The sequence below is a fragment of the Salmo trutta genome, chromosome 30, assembly GCF_901001165.1.
Source record: "Salmo trutta chromosome 30, fSalTru1.1, whole genome shotgun sequence".
In the NCBI taxonomy this organism is placed as follows: Eukaryota; Metazoa; Chordata; class Actinopteri; order Salmoniformes; family Salmonidae; genus Salmo; species Salmo trutta.
Window position 1 is genome coordinate 35565067 of NC_042986.1, and position 21327 is coordinate 35586393.

Consider the following 21327-nt stretch of genomic DNA (forward strand, 5'->3'; position numbering starts at 1 on the left):
ACCATATCCACTTTTTCACTTAATTTATTTTTGTAATTCTGTATTTTTAAACTATCACTTGTTAAATTATGACTTTTGAAGCCATCAAGTCACCATCGCTTTACAAAACCGCTCATTTAATTCTGGCCCTTTGGACAAGTTACCATGTACTCACATTAATAAATTATATAAGGGAAATAAATTGTTCTCTTTTTTTTTTATTCCAAAGTCTTTTGTGACCATAAAATTAGGAATACTCACAATTAATTGTATTTTTTAAAAGTAATTTCATCGGATCTCTGTTTGACTGATACCCCATCACACCAGAAACAGTTTCCATGGTAACTGGATGTTAAGACCTGACTCTCAAAATAGATATATTTTTTCTGGGTACATATTGCTTAAAACGAAACGGTGTTAGTTTGATGTGGAACAAGAAAGATTCATGCTGCTAAGATATTTAGCCCACTCTTAATACATTTTAAAGATTTACAATTGAAGAAAATGTGACATACGGTTAAAAAGAAAGATGTAAGCTAATAGAGTGTAATAGTTAAACATTCAATAAATAATATCACTGGGCCTCTGAATCTTAAAATGATGGTCTTGTTGTAAAGAACATAATGTTTATATAAAGCTAGAAATTATACTACCAGTGCTTGACTTGCGCAGGAGCTGAGTACCAGCACCTCAAATGTTCTACTGCTTGTGCTCCTGTTCCTCTTATAGAATATTAGCTCAAAAGTATTGTGGAGCTCCTGCATCTAAATATGAACAGTACCAGCACCTATTTCAGTCTATGTCAGGCACTGACTACTACCACAAATAGGCCTGTACTTTGTTATATGCCTGCCCATGCCTAATTGCAAACATCATGTTTTGTTATGCTATGTAAGAAAAAATAAAACAATAGGGCAGGGGGAAAGTATACCTGTGGATTGTTCAAGATTACTACAGATTCAGATTATTCACAATGTTGCTGCTCCAAATATAATGGGTAAAATTTGGGACTGCAAGGGGACACAGTTGAAATTCTCACTTTACCACCTTGTCTAAATCCTTGGTGAGCAAGAAACGTCATCGATTTAGTGACGTTTGAAGCCTTTCAGGCAGCAACCGATCAAGGAAAAAAAAGCCAGCAGGCAGCAATGAGTGATGGTGGAACACGAAAGTTGTCGAGGCATTTGTGGAAACAGGAAGCAACGAGGGAAAAGCAAAGGATTAAGTCAGGCCGTTCGGGCGTCAGAAGACACACCTTGTTGAATGTTTTTATACCATGAACTATAATCGCAAACACTTTTTACATTATGGAGGACTTTTGGCGCTCTCCGGTGAACTCGGAAGCAAGTCTACATTGAGCGTTGAGTCGTTCGAATTGACGCACAAATGAGAGACGGTGGGGGTTTCATAAGGGGCAGCTACGCAATCTTGGCGATTGTTAGCTTGCTAGCAACATGATCTGTTGTCATTTGTTTAGAAAATAACATACGTCATTTTGAAAGTGTTGATTATCTATCTAGGAGGAGCGAACCAATGTTTTGCGAATTCCATTCTCATATTTGCTATAATTAAATCAACATGACTTTCCCCTCAAACAAACATTCCTAACCGTTAGCTTCTAGATAGCTAGCTCACCACTGTCAATAACCAGCTACTGTAGCATGGAGGGAGAGATGCAAGTGTTACCGTCGGATCACTGTTGCATAATAACAAATCGGTGTTGTATCTGTAAATCGCATCCATCTCTACCGTGTCGCAAATCGACTTTTGACACCTTCGTTCAGTGCGCTGACATAATGGACGTAATTTGATTGACCGATAAAATAAAAAGCATTTCAAGACGAGATGGAGTCTAACCCTTTAATAAGTGGTAAGTGTTTACACTGGATTTATGTACATTGAATGTAGTCGGGGAAAACATTTCCGTGCTAGTCTCGACTATCATGTATATTTGTTTATGTTCATCTTGTGCTAGCTAAAAATAGAAAGGTTTGGCCTTCAATTCATAATCGGACTAGGATGTTGCCAGTGACTAGATTGCTACTAGCCATGTGGATATTGAACTAGCCTCTGGCTAAATGTAGTGTCGCAACAGGTGTTTTACAGCATTTTATTATGGTCACAATCATTTGTAGGTTCAGCCATTGGTGATTTTGAAAGCAATTATTCAATCTTCATGAACTACAGTACAAGCTGTAACGTTAGTATAAAGATGATTTACTCACAAGAGATACAGTTTGCTCCCCATTCCAAGAACAAGAATGTAAAACCACACTTTCTGTAAGATTAGTTTACTATGAAGAGTAGACCATCATGTAAGCAAGAATTGGTGCATTATTCCAAGGTGCATTTCACGGTGTATTTTCGCATGCAAGTAGCATTTGATTTCTATATAGCCTTGGCCTAACTGTTGTGAGTTGAAACTGCAGGCTAGTTTGTATATAGGTTATTATGCAGTACTAAACAAATCATAAGTATTCTTCAAAAATGAAGGTGTAAACTTGATCAAGAAAATGTATGTGTACAGTACATGAAACATGCTCCCCCTCTTGCCTTACCTCACAGCCTAAAGGTCACCCATACGGTTTCTCTGTGGTGCACTTCACAGAATTATTGCCGCTGCCTTCTCCACCCCAGTTTATTGAAGGTCTGTACCTGCTAACAGCCACAAAAGCAACATCACACAGCTTCCCAGGACTTCTCACACTCAAGGTCCTATTCCCATTAGATCTACCATCCAAACCAGTGTCTTACTGGACTACACAATTATACCTCAGTACTAAGTGTTGTGATTTATGCCTTTGTTTTTCAGTACATTAATTTACTACAATGGCATTACTCGTCTCATGCTTGTAGCGAAGCTAAAGTCTTGATAGATGGCTAATACCACTTTTCAAAATGGAGACACCCTTTGATGCATTGTCCTCCTGAAGGATGGTCATATGGGTGGCATGAAGCCCTCAAAAATCATAGTTAGCCTATAAAATATCAAGTTGGTAATTGTTCTTCTGTCAGTTTTGAATGAATGGAGATTCAGATTGATATATTTTAGTTTAATCTCTATGTACAATGCTGCTGCTTTGTCCTGATGAGGTCAATGCAGTTCATTCATTTAGGTGTATAAATCATCTCAGACCTTTTTGTCTGTAAATAATAATTTGCTATTGAAGTTGAGGCTCACTCCATGCATAGGTTTACCTCTGAGGCAATAATGTTTGACAGTGAAAACAGATTTACAACAACTCTTTGTCAGTTCCGCTAATATTTATTTGGCCATTTAATTTATGATGCATTGTACACTGTTTAGCTGAACATTACAAAATGTGCACATTACTCCATCTTCTATCCCAGCTCTCACCCAAAAACCTAGTGAGGGACATGTTCAGAGTGCACCTTAAGGAAGCTGGGAAACAGTTACTTTGAAGCTAGGCCTATATTCTTCCCTCCTTCACATGAGCTAAAGGACTTGTAACTTTGTTATTCAAAATCATGTTGACAGTAATGATGCATCCGTACACTCTAGTACTTGCCTAACTAGGCTACACTCACATATGTTCATGTTAGACTTTGTTGTTTCCCTCCCTTAGTTACCATTAATGAAAGGCTTTTTACCATGGTGATAGTTTCCAAGGTGTTTGATAGGAGTTATGTAATTGGGGGGGAAAAATGGTAATACGGTTAATTTGCATGCCCAACATGTCCTTCCTTAACTACTAATGCACTTCCTTTCTTTCTGTGGCCTGTTGTTCGCCAGTAGCTCTTCGTTTACTGTCTTTTATTCTGTAATTAGACCTGGCTACTATCTGTCAACTACTACACTACCCAGTGTATTGAAATACTACTCTACTACACACTACCCACTTTATTGAAATACTACACTACTACACTACCCACTTTATTGAAATACTACACTACCCACTTTATTGAAATACTACACTACCCACTTTATTGAAATACTACACTACCCACTTTATTGAAATACTACACTACCCACTTTATTGAAATACTACACTACCCACTTTATTGAAATACTACACTACCCACTTTATTGAAATACTACACTACCCACTTTATTGAAATACTACACTACCCAGTGTATTGAAATACTACACTACCCATTGTATTGAAATACTACACTACCCACTTTATTGAAATACTACACTACCCAGTGTATTGAAATACTACACTAACTAGTGTATTGAAATACTACACTACCCAGTTTATTGAAATACTACACTACCCAGTGTATTGAAATACTACACTACCCAGTGTATTGAAATACTACACTAACTAGTGTATTGAAATACTACACTAACTAGTGTATTGAAATACTACACTACCCAGTGTATTGAAATACTACACTACCCAGTGTATTGAAATACTACACTACCCAGTGTATTGAAATACTACACTACCCAGTGTATTGAAATACTACGCTAACTAGTGTATTGAAATACTACACTACCCAGTGAATTGAAATACTACACTACCCAGTGTATTGAAATACTACACTAACTAGTGTATTGAAATACTACACTACCCACTGTATGGAAATACTAACTACCCAGAAACAACTGTATTGAAATACTACACTACTACTCTCTTCACTGTAATGAAATGAGCAAAGCCAAATAAAGATTCTCTTTTATGTTAGTAGGGATTGAACTTAAAATACTGAATGTTGTTAAACCCTAATTAGGGGAATGGGTAGGCAACATTAAACCCAATATTTAAAATAATCTGTTTTGTACACCATGATCACAGATAGGGTTGCAAAGGGTCGGAAACTTTCCGGTAAATTTCTGGAATTTTTCCGGAAATTTTCCATGGGAAGTTAAGCCTGGGAATTTGGGGAATTTTGCTTTAATTCATCAAAGTTAGCTTATAACAGTGAACCTTTTTTGTGGGATACACATAAGGCAATTCTAGGTCTTGTGGCATATTTTGGTTAAACTATCCCCAATTCAATGGAATTGCAACCCTCTGCATGCGCAGTGCATTCTTCCATCACATGTGCAGTGTACTCTTCCATCACATGTACAGCTGATTCTCAAGATCTTGCACACTAATGAGATGCTATTGAGCCCACACTACTACACTGTCTGAGCCAAGGACTACTCGCTTTCTGAAGTTTTGATTACAGTACTGGGTGGGGGGAATATGTTTTGTATGACATACATGATTTTTTTGTTAACTAGTAAATAGTAGCCTACAGCAAAGTGTGTTTAAATCATTTCTAACTCATTTCTGCTAGTTAGTTTTTGCTACCATCTGGGTTTTAGCTTGCTTGAGCCTGCTAACTGAGGAGTGTTATTTCACCTGTTTCCATATATGTTTCATTTTAAAACATTTATCTTACAAAAGGACGTGTTTAATCTAACTGCTAAACTTTTTATCTCTACATGGAATTGTATTTAACTTTTTTTTTACTATTTATTTTTCACATTTTTACAGGAAAATGCCACGGGCACTATCTGATGTGTGGAGACATTTTACTGCAGCTAATGTAGAAGGAAAAGCTGTGTAGATTTGCAAATAATGTGCCAAATCATATGTGAAGAATGCATCAAAGGTGCAGAATCATCTGGCCAAGTGCATAAAGTTCCCTCAGCACTCACATCACGCAACCTCTGACAAAAGTCCCTCTACTTCTATTCGAGGTGAAAATGATGAATCCGACACCTTATCGATAGCAACAGCTCATGGTCCTCCTGGAATCAGAAGTTTTTTTGACTCAATGGAGGAACGTAGTCAGAGAAATGCTGATGTATGTCTTGCTCGAGCTGTGTATGCAACTGGTCCACCTCTTATGCTCACAGGCAATGTGTATTGGAAGAGATTTCTGAATGTTCTTTCCCCAGCATACACCCCTCCAACTAGACATGATCTACTAATTGGCTGGATGCAGAGTTCAACAGAGTTCAAGTGAAGGTCAAGCAAATCATAGAAAAAGCAGACTGTATTGCAATCATCTCTGATGGGTGGTCGAATGTTCGTGGGCAAGGAATAATGAACTACATCATCTCCACCCCTCAACCAGTATTCTACAAGAGCACAGACACAAGGGACAAGACACACCGGTCTCTACATTGCAGATGAGCTGAAGGCAGTCATCAATGACCTTGGACCACAGAAGGTATTTGCGATGGTGACAGACAATGCTGCGAACATGAAGGCTGCTTGGTCTAAAGTGGAGGAGTCCTGCCCTAACATCACACCCACTGGCTGTGCTGCTCATGCATTGAATCTGCTCTTCAAGGACATCATGGCACTGAAAATAATGGATACACTCTACAAGAGAACCAAGGAAATGGTTAGGTATGTGAAGGGTCATAGCAGCCATCTACCTCACCAAGCAAAGTGAGAAGAATAAGAGCACCACGTTGAAGCTGCCCAGCAACACCCGTTGGGGTGGTGTTGTCATCATGTTTGACAGTCTCCTGGAGGGGAAGGAGTCTCTCCAAGAAATGGCCATATCACAGTCTGCCGATATGGACAGCCCCATCAAGAGGATCCTCCTGGATGATGTATTTTGGGAGAGAGTGGTAAGCAGCCTGAAACTCCTGAAACCTGTAGCAGTAGCCATTGCACGGATTGAGAGAGACAGTGCCATCATCTCTGATGTTCTTGCAGATGTAAGAGAAGAAATCCGTACTGCCCTGCCCACTTCACTGTTGCTCCAAGCAGAGGAAACTGCAGTTCTGAAATACATCAAAAAGCGTGAAGACTTCTGCCTGAAGCCCATACATGCCACAGTGTACGTGTTGGACCCCAAGTATGCTGGCAAGAGCATCCTGTCTGGTGCAGAGATCAGCAAGGCCTATGGTGTCATCACTACTGTGTCTCGCCACCTTGGCCTGGATGAGGGCAAGGTTCTTGGCAGTCTGGCGAAGTACGCTTCCAAGCAAGGGCTTTGGGGTGGAGATGCAATATGGCAGTCGTGCCAACATATCTCATCAGCATACCTTGTGGAAGGGACTTTGTGGATCTGAGGCTCTTTCCCCTGTTGCCTCCATCATCCTTCAAATCCCACCAACATCAGCCGCCTCAGAGCGCAACTGGTTCTTGTTTGGGAGCACACACACCAAAGCACGCAACAGGCTGACCAATACAAGGGTTGAAAAATTGGTGGCCACCTGGGCAAATTTGAGGCTTTTTGAGCCTGACAATGAGCCATCCTCAACAAAGTTGGAAAGTGACAGTGAAGATGAGGCCTCAGAGTCTGACGTTCAAGAGGTGGACATTGAGGAGGTCCAGGGAGAAGACATGGAAGCTTGAGAGGAAGACAAACAAAGCTTTAGTTTCTAGACTATCATTTTACAGATTCAAATTCAAATCAAATGTATTTATATAGCCCTTCTTACATCAGCTGATATCTCAAAGTGCTGTACAGAAACCCAGCCTAAAACCCCAAACAGCAAGCAATGCAGGTGTAGAAGCACGATATACGGTGAGGGGTGTACGGTGAGGGGAAAAAAATATTTGATCCCCTGCTGATTTTGTACGTTTGCCCACTGACAAAGAAATGATCAGTCTATAATTTTAATGGTAGGTTTATTTGAACAGTGAGAGACAGAATAACAACAAAAAAATCCAGAAAAACGTATGTCAAAAATTTTATAAATTGATTTGCATTTTAATGAGGGATATAAGTATTTGACCCCCTCTCTTAAAGGGAGTGCTCCTAATCTCAACTTGTTACCTGTATAAAAGACACCTGTCCACAGAAGCAATCAATCAATCAGATTCCAAACTCTCCACCATGGCCAAGACCAAAGAGCTCTCCAAGGATGTCAGGGACAAGATTGTCGACCTACACAAGGCTGGAATGGGCTACAAGACCATCGCCAAGCAGCTTGGTGAGAAGGTGACAACAGTTGGTGTGATTAATCGCAAATGGAAGAAACACAAAAGAACTGTTAATCTCCCTCGGCCTGGGGCTCCATGCAAGATCTCACCTCGTGGAGTTGCAATGATCATGAGAACGGTGAGGAATCAGCCCAGAACTACACGGGAGGATCTTGTCAATGATCTCAAGGCAGCTGGGACCATAATCACCAAGAAAACAATTGGTAACACACTATGCCGTGAAGGACTGAAATCCTGCAGCGCCCGCAAGGTCCCCCTGCTCAAGAAAGCACATATACATGCCCATCTGAAGTTTGCCAATGAACATCTGAATGATTCAGAGGACAACTGGGTGAAAGTGTTGTGGTCAGATGAGACCAAAATTGAGCTCTTTGGCATCAACAACTTGCCGTGTTTGGAGGAGGAGGAATGCTGCCTATGGCCCCAAGAACACCATCAAACATGGAGGTGGAAACATTATGCTTTGGGGCTGTTTCTCTGCTAAGGGGACAGGACAACTTCACCGCATCAAAGGGACGATGGACGGGGCCATGTACCGTCAAATCTTTGGTGAGAACCTCCTTCCCTCAGCCAGGGCATTGAAAATGGGCCGTGGATGGGTATTCCAGCATGACAATGACCCAAAACACACGGCCAAGGCAACAAAGGAGTGGCTCAAGAAGACGCACATTAAGGTCCTGGAGTGGCCTAGCCAGTCTCCAGACCTTAATTCCATAGAAAATCTGTGAAGGGAGCTGAAGGTTCGAGTTGCCAAACGTCAGCCTCGAAACCTTAATGACTTGGAGAAGATCTGCAAAGAGGAGTGTGACAGGGTTTTGCCACGAAGTACTAAGTCATGTTTTGCAGAGGGGTCAAATACTTTTTTCCCTCATTAAAATGCAAATAATTTTATAACATTTTTGACATATGTTTTTCTGGATTTTTTTGTTGTTATTCTGTCTCTCACTGTTCATATAAACCTACCATTAAATTTATAGACTGATCATTTCTTTGTAAGTGGGCAAACGTACAAAATCAGCAGGGGATCAAATACTTTTTTCCCCCACTGTATGTTGAAAACCTTTTTGGGAGATGCGATGGATCATTGGGGATCATTCAATATTCCCTTTCTTTTGTTGTTCAGTGAAATCATCCCATGTGAAGAATCAACTCAATTAAAGTTGAATTTGTAACTAAATAGTTTAAAATAAAATTATATTGGAATGATTTAATTAATTGCAATTATGTCTACTTATGATAAGGTAAAAGGTTTATGTTTCTGTCTCCATATGATATGGTAAATATGTCCAATGCAAAAAACATCTACATTTTAAATTGTATTAATATTAGTTTGCATATATTCCCGTTAATTCCCTTGGAAGGTTTCCACCTGAATAATCTCCAAAATGTGCAACCGTAGTCACAGATCTGAAAAATAACAAATCAGCATGACAAAATATTTTCCTTTTCTAGAAATGTTTCCCAAACACTGGCACAAATGAGTAGCCCCTAACCTAAATTCAGTAGCTTGCCATGGCACAAATGAGGTGGCCCTAATCTTAACTCAGTAGCTAGACTAGCTGCTGTATCTAAATGAGGCTGTGAGAGCTCATTCAGATCGTTGCTGCAAGGCAGTCTCACTCATGTTTCTGATTTGTTCCCCCTGCAGCCATGGACCCGTCCATCACGTTGTGGCAGTTCCTGCTGCATCTCCTCGAGGACGACAGCCATAGGCACCTCATCTCCTGGACCTCTGGGGATGGGGAGTTCAAGCTGCTGGACGCAGAGGAGGTGGCACGCCTCTGGGGGCTCCGCAAGAACAAGACCAACATGAATTACGATAAACTAAGCAGGGCGCTCCGATACTACTATGATAAGGTATCCTTGCTGCTTATTGTTTGGTATGAGACTTTTCAAGTATTTATGAGATGTTTGATGCACTGAGTAAAGCTATAACATGAATCACATTTGTTGATTTTCTGTCCACAAACAATGGGCTCAGCATTGTGTTCAGGTGTAAATTCACAACTCAAAGCAGAAAAGGCTGTTACAGATAATGTATGTGTAGCAATATGCTGGTAGCAGGCCAGTAGGTGTAAGCCTACTTCTTTCAGCTAGATATTTTGTTGAGGTAATTGTTTTTGTTTTTTCAGTATGGTTTATTGCAATTGTCTGTTAATTCAGTGTAATCCTTTATAGAATATCATCAAGAAGGTGAGTGGGCAGAAGTTTGTCTACAAGTTTGTGGCCCACCCTGACCCTTCATCAGTAGACTGTGTCAGAGGCGGTGAGGATTCTCAGCAACAGGAGAATCTTGATGCAGCGGGCCAGACCAAGTCCCCAGGAGGGGGGTCTTCTAACTGCCCCTCCAAGAATCTGCAGATGCAGCGGTCCTCTCCAGTCTCTGTCCAGCGTAGCTCTCGCAACGACTACATGAAGTCAGGGCTCTACTCCACCTTCACCATCCAGTCCCTCCAAGCCCCCTGCAGGACCTCTCCACAGCCTATAAAGACTGAGCTGCTGAATCAGGACTCTTCCCCCAGACCCCACAGCGCTGACCGGACACTGCGGGAGGTGAGGGCCCATGACGAGGACCTCTCCATTTTAACCATGGTCATTACTACTATATATACTTTTTTTAACGTTATTGGTGTTGATGAAATGTCAAATGTGTGATTGAAGTGACTATTGAATGGTTCAGACTACTACAAGTGTTATCTGTCTGTCAGGTGTGTCTGGATGGCCAGAGCTCCTCCATGCAGGGCTGTGGCAGCGTAGAGAGTAGCCTGCAGGTCACACTGACTCATCCCTCGCCCTGTGCCACGCCTGCCCTCAGCCCCCAGACCTTGTCAGTGTCAAACACAGGCAGCTCGGTAAGACACTCAGAAGTCACACTATGTCCTCCTTTTGTCAAAGATTCTGTTGATCCATATGTTAACATTTGTGCTTAAAAATCTTTTATACAAAGTGCACCCAAATGCCCTGTTTGAACCATAGTACCCTGTTGACTCAAATGATTCTCACGGATTCTGATTCTGGATGCTATGGTGTGCAAATCTAATGTTTCTCTTTAAATGCTGTTTTGAACGTCCAGAAGTCTCAGCCACAGAAGACCCAGATCCTATGCGACCCTCCTCAGATCTATCTGACCAGTGTGTCGGACCCTGGCTCCCTCACTCCTCTGACCCTGACCCCTGTTGCTGCACCTGGGGCCCCGGGGGAGTGTGTGGTGAACCAGCCTCAGGGCCACCCTGTCTTTGTGGTCATCAAGCCCTCACCTGTGGTGCACTCCAAAGAGCAAAACCTCACGTCTGAAGAGGACCTGGTGGAGATCATGAGCTTAGAAGAGAAACATGTTGTAGAGGTGATTGAGAAGAGAACACACAAGAGCAAATTACATGTTTCATTGTTCCATGGTTTTATATGGACCTTTCTCCTCTTCTAGGTTCCTGAATCTGCATCGGGACCAAGGGAACCTAAAACCCCCCTCTCCATTGATGTCCTCCCACCCTGCGTGGAACCAGTGGGCCAGCCTGTTGGGGAAGGGGAGGAACAAGGCAAAGATGAGGCCCATTTACCAGGCAAGTCATACATACCACACACATCTCACACAATATGATGTCCACATATTTGTAGCTATACTGTATACTTTAGATGTGTGGTATTATACAACAGATGGGTCTAATCCTCAGTGCTGATTGGTTAAAACCGCATTCCAGCCGGTGTCTATTCCACAAGTTACACCCGTGTCAATATATCCTCCAAACACTGGCCTCTCACTTAAACATGACACTGTTCTTATTACTGGGTTTATATTCCTGTAAAGACGGGTATGCCTACTGTTCCCTCATTCTTGGTCCTTCCTCCCCCTCAGAAAATTCCATGACTCCAGCAGTTGCTCTTCAAGCGGCTACTCTTCCAGCCTGGTCGCCCCAGGAAGTACAACCCCCGAAAGCAAAGAAGCCCAAAGTCCTAGAACTGCCCTCTTCCTCAACCCTCCTACCTCCTGGTCTGTCACTGGATCAGGTCAATGCTGCCGTCAACAGCCTCCTGGCCCCTGGAAGTGCCACCAACACTCTGACTCCTACAGTGTTCACCTCCCATTCTCTGGTAAGTGACATCTCTGGCCTGGTCAGTGCCACATAAAAATAAATTAAACTGTCACACTTCCTGGGGCCTCATTTAACAAATGAGGGTGTATTAGTGTGTTTTCAACTTTCCAAACGCCTTTCTACCCTCACCAATTTATTATTATACATGATTTATCAAGACCATAATGTATTTTGTTTGATATGATATGAATGCAATAATTAAAATAGTTTCCGTGTTAAACTGGCTAATAATCATACATTTTCTATATTTTTGTGCTCTGTCCCTTAGACTCCGGTATTACTGACACCAAGTCCTCTCCCCTCCACCATCCACTTCTGGAGCACACTCAGTCCCATTGCTCCCCGGAGCCCGGCCAAGCTCTCCTTTCAGGTATGTCCTTCCTGTCCTGTCCCTGCTGCTGCCTGGCAGAGGGCACTAGAGCAGGCCATCTGGCCGTCCTGATCTCATCTACATCACTAACAGAAGTATAGAGAGATGGGTTGGATTATAAATGCTTTTAGATTTACCTAATGCCATATAATGTTGGTCACAACTTACTAGTGCTGAGCGATATGTCGTTAATTTTCAGTTTCTTAAACAAGTAATTGACAAGTCTGTTAAATTATTTGAATTCCATTTTTCTTTTTTTTCTTCTCTGAGCTCGATGTGCAGTTTCTGTAGAGATAAATCAGATCTAGCCTGAACTGTGCGATGTAGTAGGGAGTTTTAGTTTCTAAAAGGCCTATATTCTACATAGTTTAGCGCAGAAAACATGCTAATTAAGTACAGTGACCATAATCCATTGCGTGCCCGCATACTTGTCCGGTCTGTGTGGAGCAGACAGGGAGACTGACTGAGAGAAGAGAGCTTGTGTTCAAGAGGGATAGAAAACAGTGCTTTGCGAGCCTGAAAATACATGATCTAAGTCCAGGGCCTCCAATCTTTTCTAGCACGAGCTACTTTAAAAAATTTTTTTTTTTATATAGCTTTCAAATAGACACGTTCTTCTCCTCTCCTCTACCCTGCAACTTTTCCCGATGTCCTTGGTGTGCAAGACATGTTTTCTGTCAATATACCTGGTAAAATAATGGTTAATAAACAGTATTTGGCATGACAGGCCCCAATAAAATTGTCTTTTGTACAGTATTTTCCTGAATTCTGTTTTCTCTGTAAAAAAATTCCTGGATTTATTTAGTATTTTTAAAATGTTTTTCACTCTCAATATTACAATTATTCATAGAGAAACAATAACAATTAGGTTCGGAGTTCATGTCAATGCTTAAATCACATCAGAAGAACATAATAATATGGAATTCCCCTTTAATTGCGCATTTAGCAAGAGAGGAATGTGTCAGTCTAGCGATGTTTCTGCTTTTAGGACTACTGCTCCAGCACATGTCATGGCACAGTTTGTAAAACAATGGCCACCCAATTGATACAGATCATCATGGTATAGTTCTGTCAGGTAGGCCTAATTATTTGCAGTTAACATTTAATTGAGATGGTTTTTGGGAAATTCTTTGTCTACCCACATGGCGGTTATCATTAGCATCAATCAATGGCTACATATAGAGTGATAAACAAACGGTGCACCAAATAGACAGACATAGGCAAAAGTGCTGGAAATGTATTGGCAGAGGTTGTTACATTTGTAGTGGCTAACCAGGGGTGAGATAATGTCAATGTGGCTTTGATTGGATAGTAGCCGGGAGATTTATGTTTTTGACAGTTTGCGATGGAACAAATGAAGAAATGCATGTACTTTCAGAATTGCTTGGCGAGCCACTCGGTGGGCGAGCCACTCGGTGGGCGAGCCACCCACTCGGTGGGCGAGCCACCCACTCGGTGGGCGAGCCACTGGTAGCTCGGGATCTACCTGTGGAGACCCCTGATCTAAGTTGTTGATAGTTGGTATTCAGCAGTCGTAAAAGTATACCTTATTTACTTTGAAGAACTATTCAAATTGGGATTTTTGTCAGACAGCATAGGCTGCAGCTCTATAGATATGAGATGATGACTCGGAATTAAATGAAAGAGTTATAAAACAAATATTTTATTAAAGTAATGTGAGTAAATTATGGTTAATAAGTGAATAGCAGTAATGGGCGGTCACTGCCTTAATGGGACTTGTATTAATTGTTTTATTCTGTGGTGTTACAGCATTCAATATAATTCATAGTGCATTTAAAGCTGCAACATTAAACTTTTGGGGCGAGCCGACCAAATTCCCATAGAAATGTGAGTTATAGATCAGTCATTCTTATTGAAAGAAAGTCTAAGAAGCGGTAGATCTGTTCTATGTGCATTATTTATATTCTTCCCGTTCTTAAGTTTTCTTTTTGCGTCTTTTACTTTCGGTTTTGTACACCAGCTGGAAATACAATATTTTGGGTTATGGAAAATATATTTCACAGCGGTTTAGAGGTATGTACACTTAGGTGCAATGATTATCTACACGAGCTTGTTTTGTCACGAACTGAAATGAAGCTAACTATTAACATTTTAGCGTTGCTAATGTCTAAAGTAAATTGTTGAAATCGAAAACCGACCACAAATCACTAATTGCTCAGCACTACTACTTACGTATGTACAGCACCAGTCTAAGGTTTGGACACACCTACTCATTCAAGGGTTTTTCTTTACTTTTACTATTTTCTACATTGTAGCATAATAGTGACGACATCAAAACTATAAAATAACACACATGGAATCATGTAGTAACCAAAAAAGTGTTAAACAAATCTAAATCAAATTATATTTTATATTTGAGATTCTTCAAAGTAGCCACACTTTGCCTTGATGACAGCTTTGCACACTCTTGGCATTCTCTCAACCAGCTTCACCTGGAATGCTTTTCCAACAGTCTTGAAGGAGTTCCCACATATGCTGAGCACTTTTTGGCTGGTTTTCCTTCACTCTGCGGTCCAACTCATCCCAAACCATCTCAATTGGGTTGAGGTCGGGTGATTGTGGAGGCCAGGTGATCTGATGCATCACTCTCCTTCTTGGTCAAATAGCCCTTACACAGCCTGGAGGTGTGTTGGGTCATTGTCCTGTTGAAAAACAAATGATAGTCCCACTAAGAGCAAACCAGATGGGATGTCGTATCGCTGCAGAATGCTGTGGTAGCCATGCTGGTTAAGTGTGCCTTGAATTCTAAATGAATCACAGACTGTGTCACCAGCAAAGCACCATCACACCACCTCCTCCATGCTTCACGGTGGGAACTACACATGCGGAGATCATCCGTTCACCTACTCTGCGTCTCACAAAGACGCGCCGGTTGCAACCAAAAATCTCAAATTTGGACAAAGGACAGATTTCCACCGGTATAATGTCTATTGCTCGTGTTTCTTGGCCCAAGCAAGTCTATCCTTCTTATTGGTGTCCTTTTAGTAGTGGTTTCTTTGCAGCAATTTGACCATGAAGGCCTGATTTAACGCAGTCTCCTCTGAGCAGTTGATGTTGATGTCTGTTACTTGAACTCCCTGAAGCATTTATTTGGGCTGCAATTTCTGATGCTGGTTCTTGCCATAATATGGACTTGGTCTTTTACCAAATAGGGCTATCTTCTGTATTACATCTGTATACCACCCCTACCTTGTCACAACACAACTGATTAGCTCAAACACATTAAGAAGGAAAGAAACACCATAAATTAACTTTTAACAAGACAACACTGTTAATTGAAATGCATTCCAGGTGACTACCTCATGAAGCTGGTTGAGAGAATGCCAAGAGTGTGCAAAGTTGTCATCAAGGCAAAGGGTGGCTACCTTGAAGAATCTCAAATATAAAATATATTTTGATTTAACACTTATTTTGGTTACTACATGATTCCATATGTTATTTCATAGTTTTAATTTCTTCACTATTATTCTACAATGTAAAAACAAAGAAAAACCCTTGAATGAGTAGGTGTGTCCAAACTTTTGACTGGTACTGTATGTAGGTTGAGGTACATTATGATTACTGCATTAATAGAAAATACTTTAACCTCCCTCTACTGGTTAACAATCATACTACAACATCTTACACCATCCCAGTGCTGGACCACAACTTCTCATTTATTACATAGTTGAGCCTTTTAACACAACAAATGGGGAACAGGATGTAGCTACTCTAGATGTTACTAATCAGCTGTTCTTGATTGTTTTAGTTCCCCTCCAATGGAAGCAATCATATCCATATCCCTGCCTTGAGTGTGGACGGCCTGTCTACTCCTGTAGTGCTGTCGCCAGGCCCACAGAAACCATGAGAGTCCTGGAGTCCTTCCACAGTCCTGTGGACATTGATTCCCCAGTTCAGCCTATGGGACAGAAGGTACACTCCATGACCAAACCAAGTACTCCAAGCCAGAGAGCACTCATGAGTGTCCGGAGTGCTGTTGAATGAATGATTTTTTTAGCAGTTGGAATCTGCATTCAAAGAACCTGATGACGGGCTAGCCCAGCGGTTCTGGATCAAGGCCAAGAGGTGGTGTTGGCGACTTTGAAACTTAGATGGGCTACTTTTTTTTTTCTTTTTTGTTGTTGACAGATAAGGAATTTTTGGTGCGTCTCTCTTTGTCGGTTCATATCTTTGCCTCAATTTTAAATTGATATATTTTCCTGTTCTATAATTTCCCCCATGACAGGGCACTTGACTTTATAGATTAAACTTTTTCCATGAAAGCATTATGGTAGTGCTTGCCCATTGTTTTACATGTAATTGGTTTCTTATTCTCTAGTACTTTTCAGATGACCAGTTACATGAAGAAGAGATGGTACCACCTGTAGTGGTACCACACAGAGTGTTTTACTTTGAGATGAACTTGGAAGGCATGTTGATGCTTGATGCTTTTTTTTTTTAAAGAAGCCAAGTCATGTGAACATTTTATAATCATGGTAAAGAAATGGAGCTTACCATTGATAATCTCATGGCTGGATTGGAACTTTTATTCTGGAAAAGTCAAGCTTTTTTAATTTTTAACATGAGAACTAGTGGATGTGTTTTAACGATTCAGATGAATACATTTAAAATGTATTGTTTATTTTGATGGAGAATCAGGTGTGATCACGTTCTATTGTTATGTGAATTTGATAGTCGGTCATGTTCACTGTCCATTCCAGGTTTTCTTTTAGGTTTAATTACTAGTTAATTATTTTGATGCCAAGATGGAACATTGGTTCTGGAGTATCATGTGAAACTTCACCAAAGACCAGCTGCATTGATTAAATCCTATGTCATTTTAGAGATGCAGTGGTAGCCTTCATTCATGCAAGGGCTATAACACCTTATAATGCTACCAAAATCACACACAGTATACCCAGTTTACTTTCAAAATGGATTTAGAAAAGACAAGGTTTGCTAACATAATTGTATATAATCATTATGCGACATGGTTGAAGACCAAGTATAACTTACAATAGATCAGGTTATCATAGAAAATAAAATGGTTAAGCTTTTGATCAGCTTTGATTTCATTTAGTTTTTACTGAAAACAACTTGGTCGATTTATAGAGATATTTGTCCACTGGCCATTTACATTTTACATTAGCAAACAATTGGAAATGTTGACACAATTATTTTTAATTTATTCAGACAATGCTTATAGCAAAAAGCTTAAAAAGCTTTGTTGGTTGATTAGCAATTGGTGTCCAACAATTATTTTTGTACATTAAAAGAGTACATATTTTACTCTTAAGAGTGCATTTTATAAAGTTCTGACTCATGACATTGTTAGCTCAGCTTGCTCCTAGTTAAAGGAGATGCATTAGTATCCTTAACAACAGTCCGGCTTCACACCAAATAGCCTTTCCAAATATACTTACTGTACCATCTAATGAAGTAGTGTTGTCCTTCTAGAGTCAGTGGACTACAGTAACATGTTATTGGCAGGGCTCTTTTGGTCTGTTACTGTACTGGAGTCTATAATGTATATCTGAATTCATTAATAATATCTGAATTCATTTAATCATCTTTTGTAGTTTGAGAGCTTGTAATTATTGTCTAATCGGGGGCTTATTCAGGACAAATGAGGCTTTTTTTTATTTATTTTTTTGTGTTATGTCGACGGACAATATCTGAAATTGTATTTAATGAGGTGATTCAATCAAAACACATCTAGTTGCAATTGGTATTTAATTTGTAATGTTAGATTGGGATATTTTAAATCATAATTGTAATGTGTATCTACATTTTATTTTTATTTTTTAAATAGGAGTGCCTCAAGAATAAGGAATTGAACCCAACTGTTAACCAGTTAGTGTTTTGGTTGAACCCTCTCCCCAGAATGTAATGTGTGTCTCTTCAATCACTGCTCTGTGACTGTTTGTTTCTCTGTGAGCCTGTCTAACCTCTGGTTTTAGTTACAGGTGCCCAGCAGATCCGAGGTAATGGGCTTTATACGATTACTAAGCAACCTTTAGAAATGATGTCACATCTGCCCACTCAAAAGCACTTCAAAATAATCCTAGTGGATGTTTGGCTATTCTAAGTACCCGCTTCACTCTCTTACCCTACTTCTAGTCATGTAAAGACTGTTGGCCAGTGATTTCATGCATAGCACTTTACCTTGAACTTAACTTCACAATGTCAAAACCCTCTTTGAGGGACTGACTTTTTTCTACTTCATTCCTAGTCACAATTGGCAAAACAATTAGCTAGTATTGGAACAGTGTGTGCCACTCTCATCAAATCAGTTACCCTTCACTGTTTGGCATTCATACACGTGATCAGTCATTCATACATGTAATCAGTCACTAACGCCGATGTCATGGTGGTACACTTACCACAAGAATATGCCTTTTTATTATTCATCATGACATGGGTCTAACGCTGATCACACTATTGCAACTGAACGGTTAGAAACAACAGTTCTAAATATACATGCAATCTATTCTATGACAATGCGCTTAGCAATGCCTTGTTGGCTAGACTGTCTTTTTGTGCAGAGTGTATTTAACAACAAAATTGTAACATCATGGAAACAAGAAGATTATAAATGCCTCTGTATATTTTAAAATCCTACGCCCCAGTCTGTAGCTTTATACATCTCAGGCTGTGTTCTGTTCATGATATTGCTGTCTTTTAACAGTCGTGTGTTAATATTATTCGATTGTATTACCTGGGACTTAAAATGTACTAACTAATTCTAATTCAAAAACTATAGTTTTGATAGTTTGTGTGTAATATTATGTCTCTGTGGTGTAGCTCCAGTACCTTGTTGATACTTCTGCCTGTGTATTGCTACAGTACTGGTGAAACATCCTGCTCTAGCCTAGCATGTTTGTGTTGTGTTGGCAATTGAATGAAATGTGTTTACTATTGACCAGTCACTTTTATGACATGAATGTTGATGGATTGCTCAAATACCTGGCCTATTTCTCAGTTTGACAGCTGGGGGATTTCCCCAGACACATGGGCTGACAGTTTAAAGCAGACGGAGCAACGGTGATGGGATAGTGATGTCATAGGTTTGTGAGGGATAAATGGCAGCATTTTACAGAAGAGAGAGACTGCTACTGAAAGATTATGTTTGCTCAGTGTTGGGGCAAAAGCCTTTTGATAAAGAAGTTGTCCTTTTTGGTCACAAATGAAAACTATTCTTGGAAATACAAGCCTAAATGATATACCTAAGAATACAGTATGTTTGTCTGCATATGAATAATTGTCTATACAGAAATGTATTGCTTTTGTAAATGTGTTATTGCAGTTTTATCACGTAGATACAGCGCTCTGCTACGTCTTCTATGATAAGAGGATCTGACTGTTGTGTGCTAGAGTTTATTCTACTGCATATATGGACATAAGCCTTGTAATGTGCTGTAAATATGTTCTAAAGGCATCCATGTTTAAGCTCTTTTCAGATATGGATAACATGAAAATACTCACTTGATCCTTTCTTCATCCCAGTTTTCAGATGGCACATGACCCACTGGGCACAAACGTCAGTTCAACGTCTAGTTCAACGTCAGTTCAACGTCAGTTCAACGTCTAGTTTCGATTTACATTTGGTTGAGTTGTCAACTGATGTGAATTCAACAACAAAAAAATCACCATGTCATTGGATGTTGGTTAAAAATATAGATTTTTAAATGCCCTTTGACCTTTTGCAAATCCAATCTGTTTTTCACGTTGATTCAACGTCCTCACAATGACGTGGAAACAATGTTGATTCAAACAGTTTTTGCCCAGTGAGGGGGAGGTTGTTCATCATGTGCTTGTCTTAAACATACTGGCCCTCTTTTTCCCAGTTCCATAGTCTACACATTTTAGCATTTTGCTGTCTCAACTCTCCCGAAAACTGTTCAGAAATCAGTTATTAATGCGAAGCAAGTTTAGCTGAACTAATAAACTATGATATCTATCTAATGTAAATTGGATATAAACGCACCAGGCCATTCTGAACCCTCTTCAGACTGTTAGTAATATACAGCATGTATGAATTTGATCATTCTTTTTTGACTACCATGCAAATGATGTAAGAAATGAATTAGCCAAAGCCTTAAAGTTAAGTTTTCGGACAAATGGAGATGAGGAACATTTGGGTGTTAAGTATCCATTTATGCAAGTGAGGGATTTTTTTTTGAAACGGGTGAGATGGATATTGTGAAGAAAAGCCATTTATTGGAACATATTTTCACCCACCAGAAGTGGGAAAAATTATGAGCATCTTGAGTTGCTTAGAAGTTTGATAAACTTCAGTATTTGAGTTCACCACTTCTTTCACCAGCAAAAGATGTATTGATTGTCTTTTTTCAAAGGAGGGATATTTTACTCTGCTCATGAGCGCTATAGTCTGAATGCCACACAGACACACATTGTCTATCATCTCATTGTAACTTAAATGCTACATTCAGTACATTTTGTTTTTTTAAGGTTGTATGAAAAATGCAGTTGTGTTTTCAAACGTTCTGTGGCTCTCAACTCTGACCAGAGATTTGAGCTGCATTTTGTTGTCTCTTTTTGAACGTTTCTGAAACATGGATCTACAACCTTGACATGTACTATTGTGTGAGAGCTTTGTCATTGTGTACAGTTTTCTATTCAAGAATGTTTGGGGAAACCTAAAACACTGTATATATGTTTGTGAAAATTGTCGTATCTCTTGCTGAAATAAGTACCAATGTCTTTTGAGGTATTGGCTATTGTTTGTTTCTGTCGCATTTGGTTTCAGATGCGTGTAGCCTTTTCCCTTCCCCATGGGAGTGATTGTCTCTGGGGGTTTATTTACAGAGGGGAGGGTTTGCTTTTATTTTTTTGGAAATATCCAAATATATTATATTTACTGGAAGAGAGAGACAAACTATTTTTTATCTACACACTTCAATTTGTTTGTGTAAATGTTATAGATATTATTCTTGTTTTCTAAAAACAGATCTAGAACTAATATTAGGAGTTAATAAAATCCTATTTTGTTCTGTA

General features: G+C 39.9%; 1 protein-coding gene across 3 annotated transcripts; it reads left to right on the forward strand.

Annotated features, from left to right (window-relative positions):
- Nucleotides 1-976: 976 nt before the first annotated feature.
- Nucleotides 977-21327, forward strand: elk1 (ETS transcription factor ELK1). 3 transcript variants are annotated; one of them, XM_029723964.1, is made up of 10 exons: nucleotides 977-1849; nucleotides 2545-2626; nucleotides 9497-9705; nucleotides 10027-10440; nucleotides 10557-10700; nucleotides 10922-11191; nucleotides 11273-11408; nucleotides 11702-11937; nucleotides 12208-12309; nucleotides 16079-21327. In XM_029723964.1, the coding sequence occupies exons 3-10, from the start codon at nucleotides 9499-9501 to the stop codon at nucleotides 16175-16177; spliced, it is 1608 nt and encodes a 535-aa protein (XP_029579824.1). In that variant the 5' UTR covers nucleotides 977-1849; nucleotides 2545-2626; nucleotides 9497-9498; the 3' UTR covers nucleotides 16178-21327. The 3 variants fall into 3 exon arrangements, with proteins under 3 accessions (XP_029579824.1, XP_029579826.1, XP_029579823.1); XM_029723966.1 differs by lacking the exon at nucleotides 2545-2626 and having other exon boundaries at nucleotides 10027-10401; XM_029723963.1 differs by lacking the exon at nucleotides 2545-2626 and having other exon boundaries at nucleotides 978-1849.

Excerpts from the sequence above, each read along its gene's own strand:
- elk1 (XM_029723963.1), top strand. The coding sequence starts at position 1,825 with ATGGAGTCTAACCCTTTAATAAGTG. Across the intron at positions 11,938-12,207 it reads TGTTCACCTCCCATTCTCTG|ACTCCGGTATTACTGACACC; the intron begins GTAAGTGACATC and ends TCTGTCCCTTAG. Across the intron at positions 12,310-16,078 it reads CGGCCAAGCTCTCCTTTCAG|TTCCCCTCCAATGGAAGCAA; the intron begins GTATGTCCTTCC and ends TGATTGTTTTAG.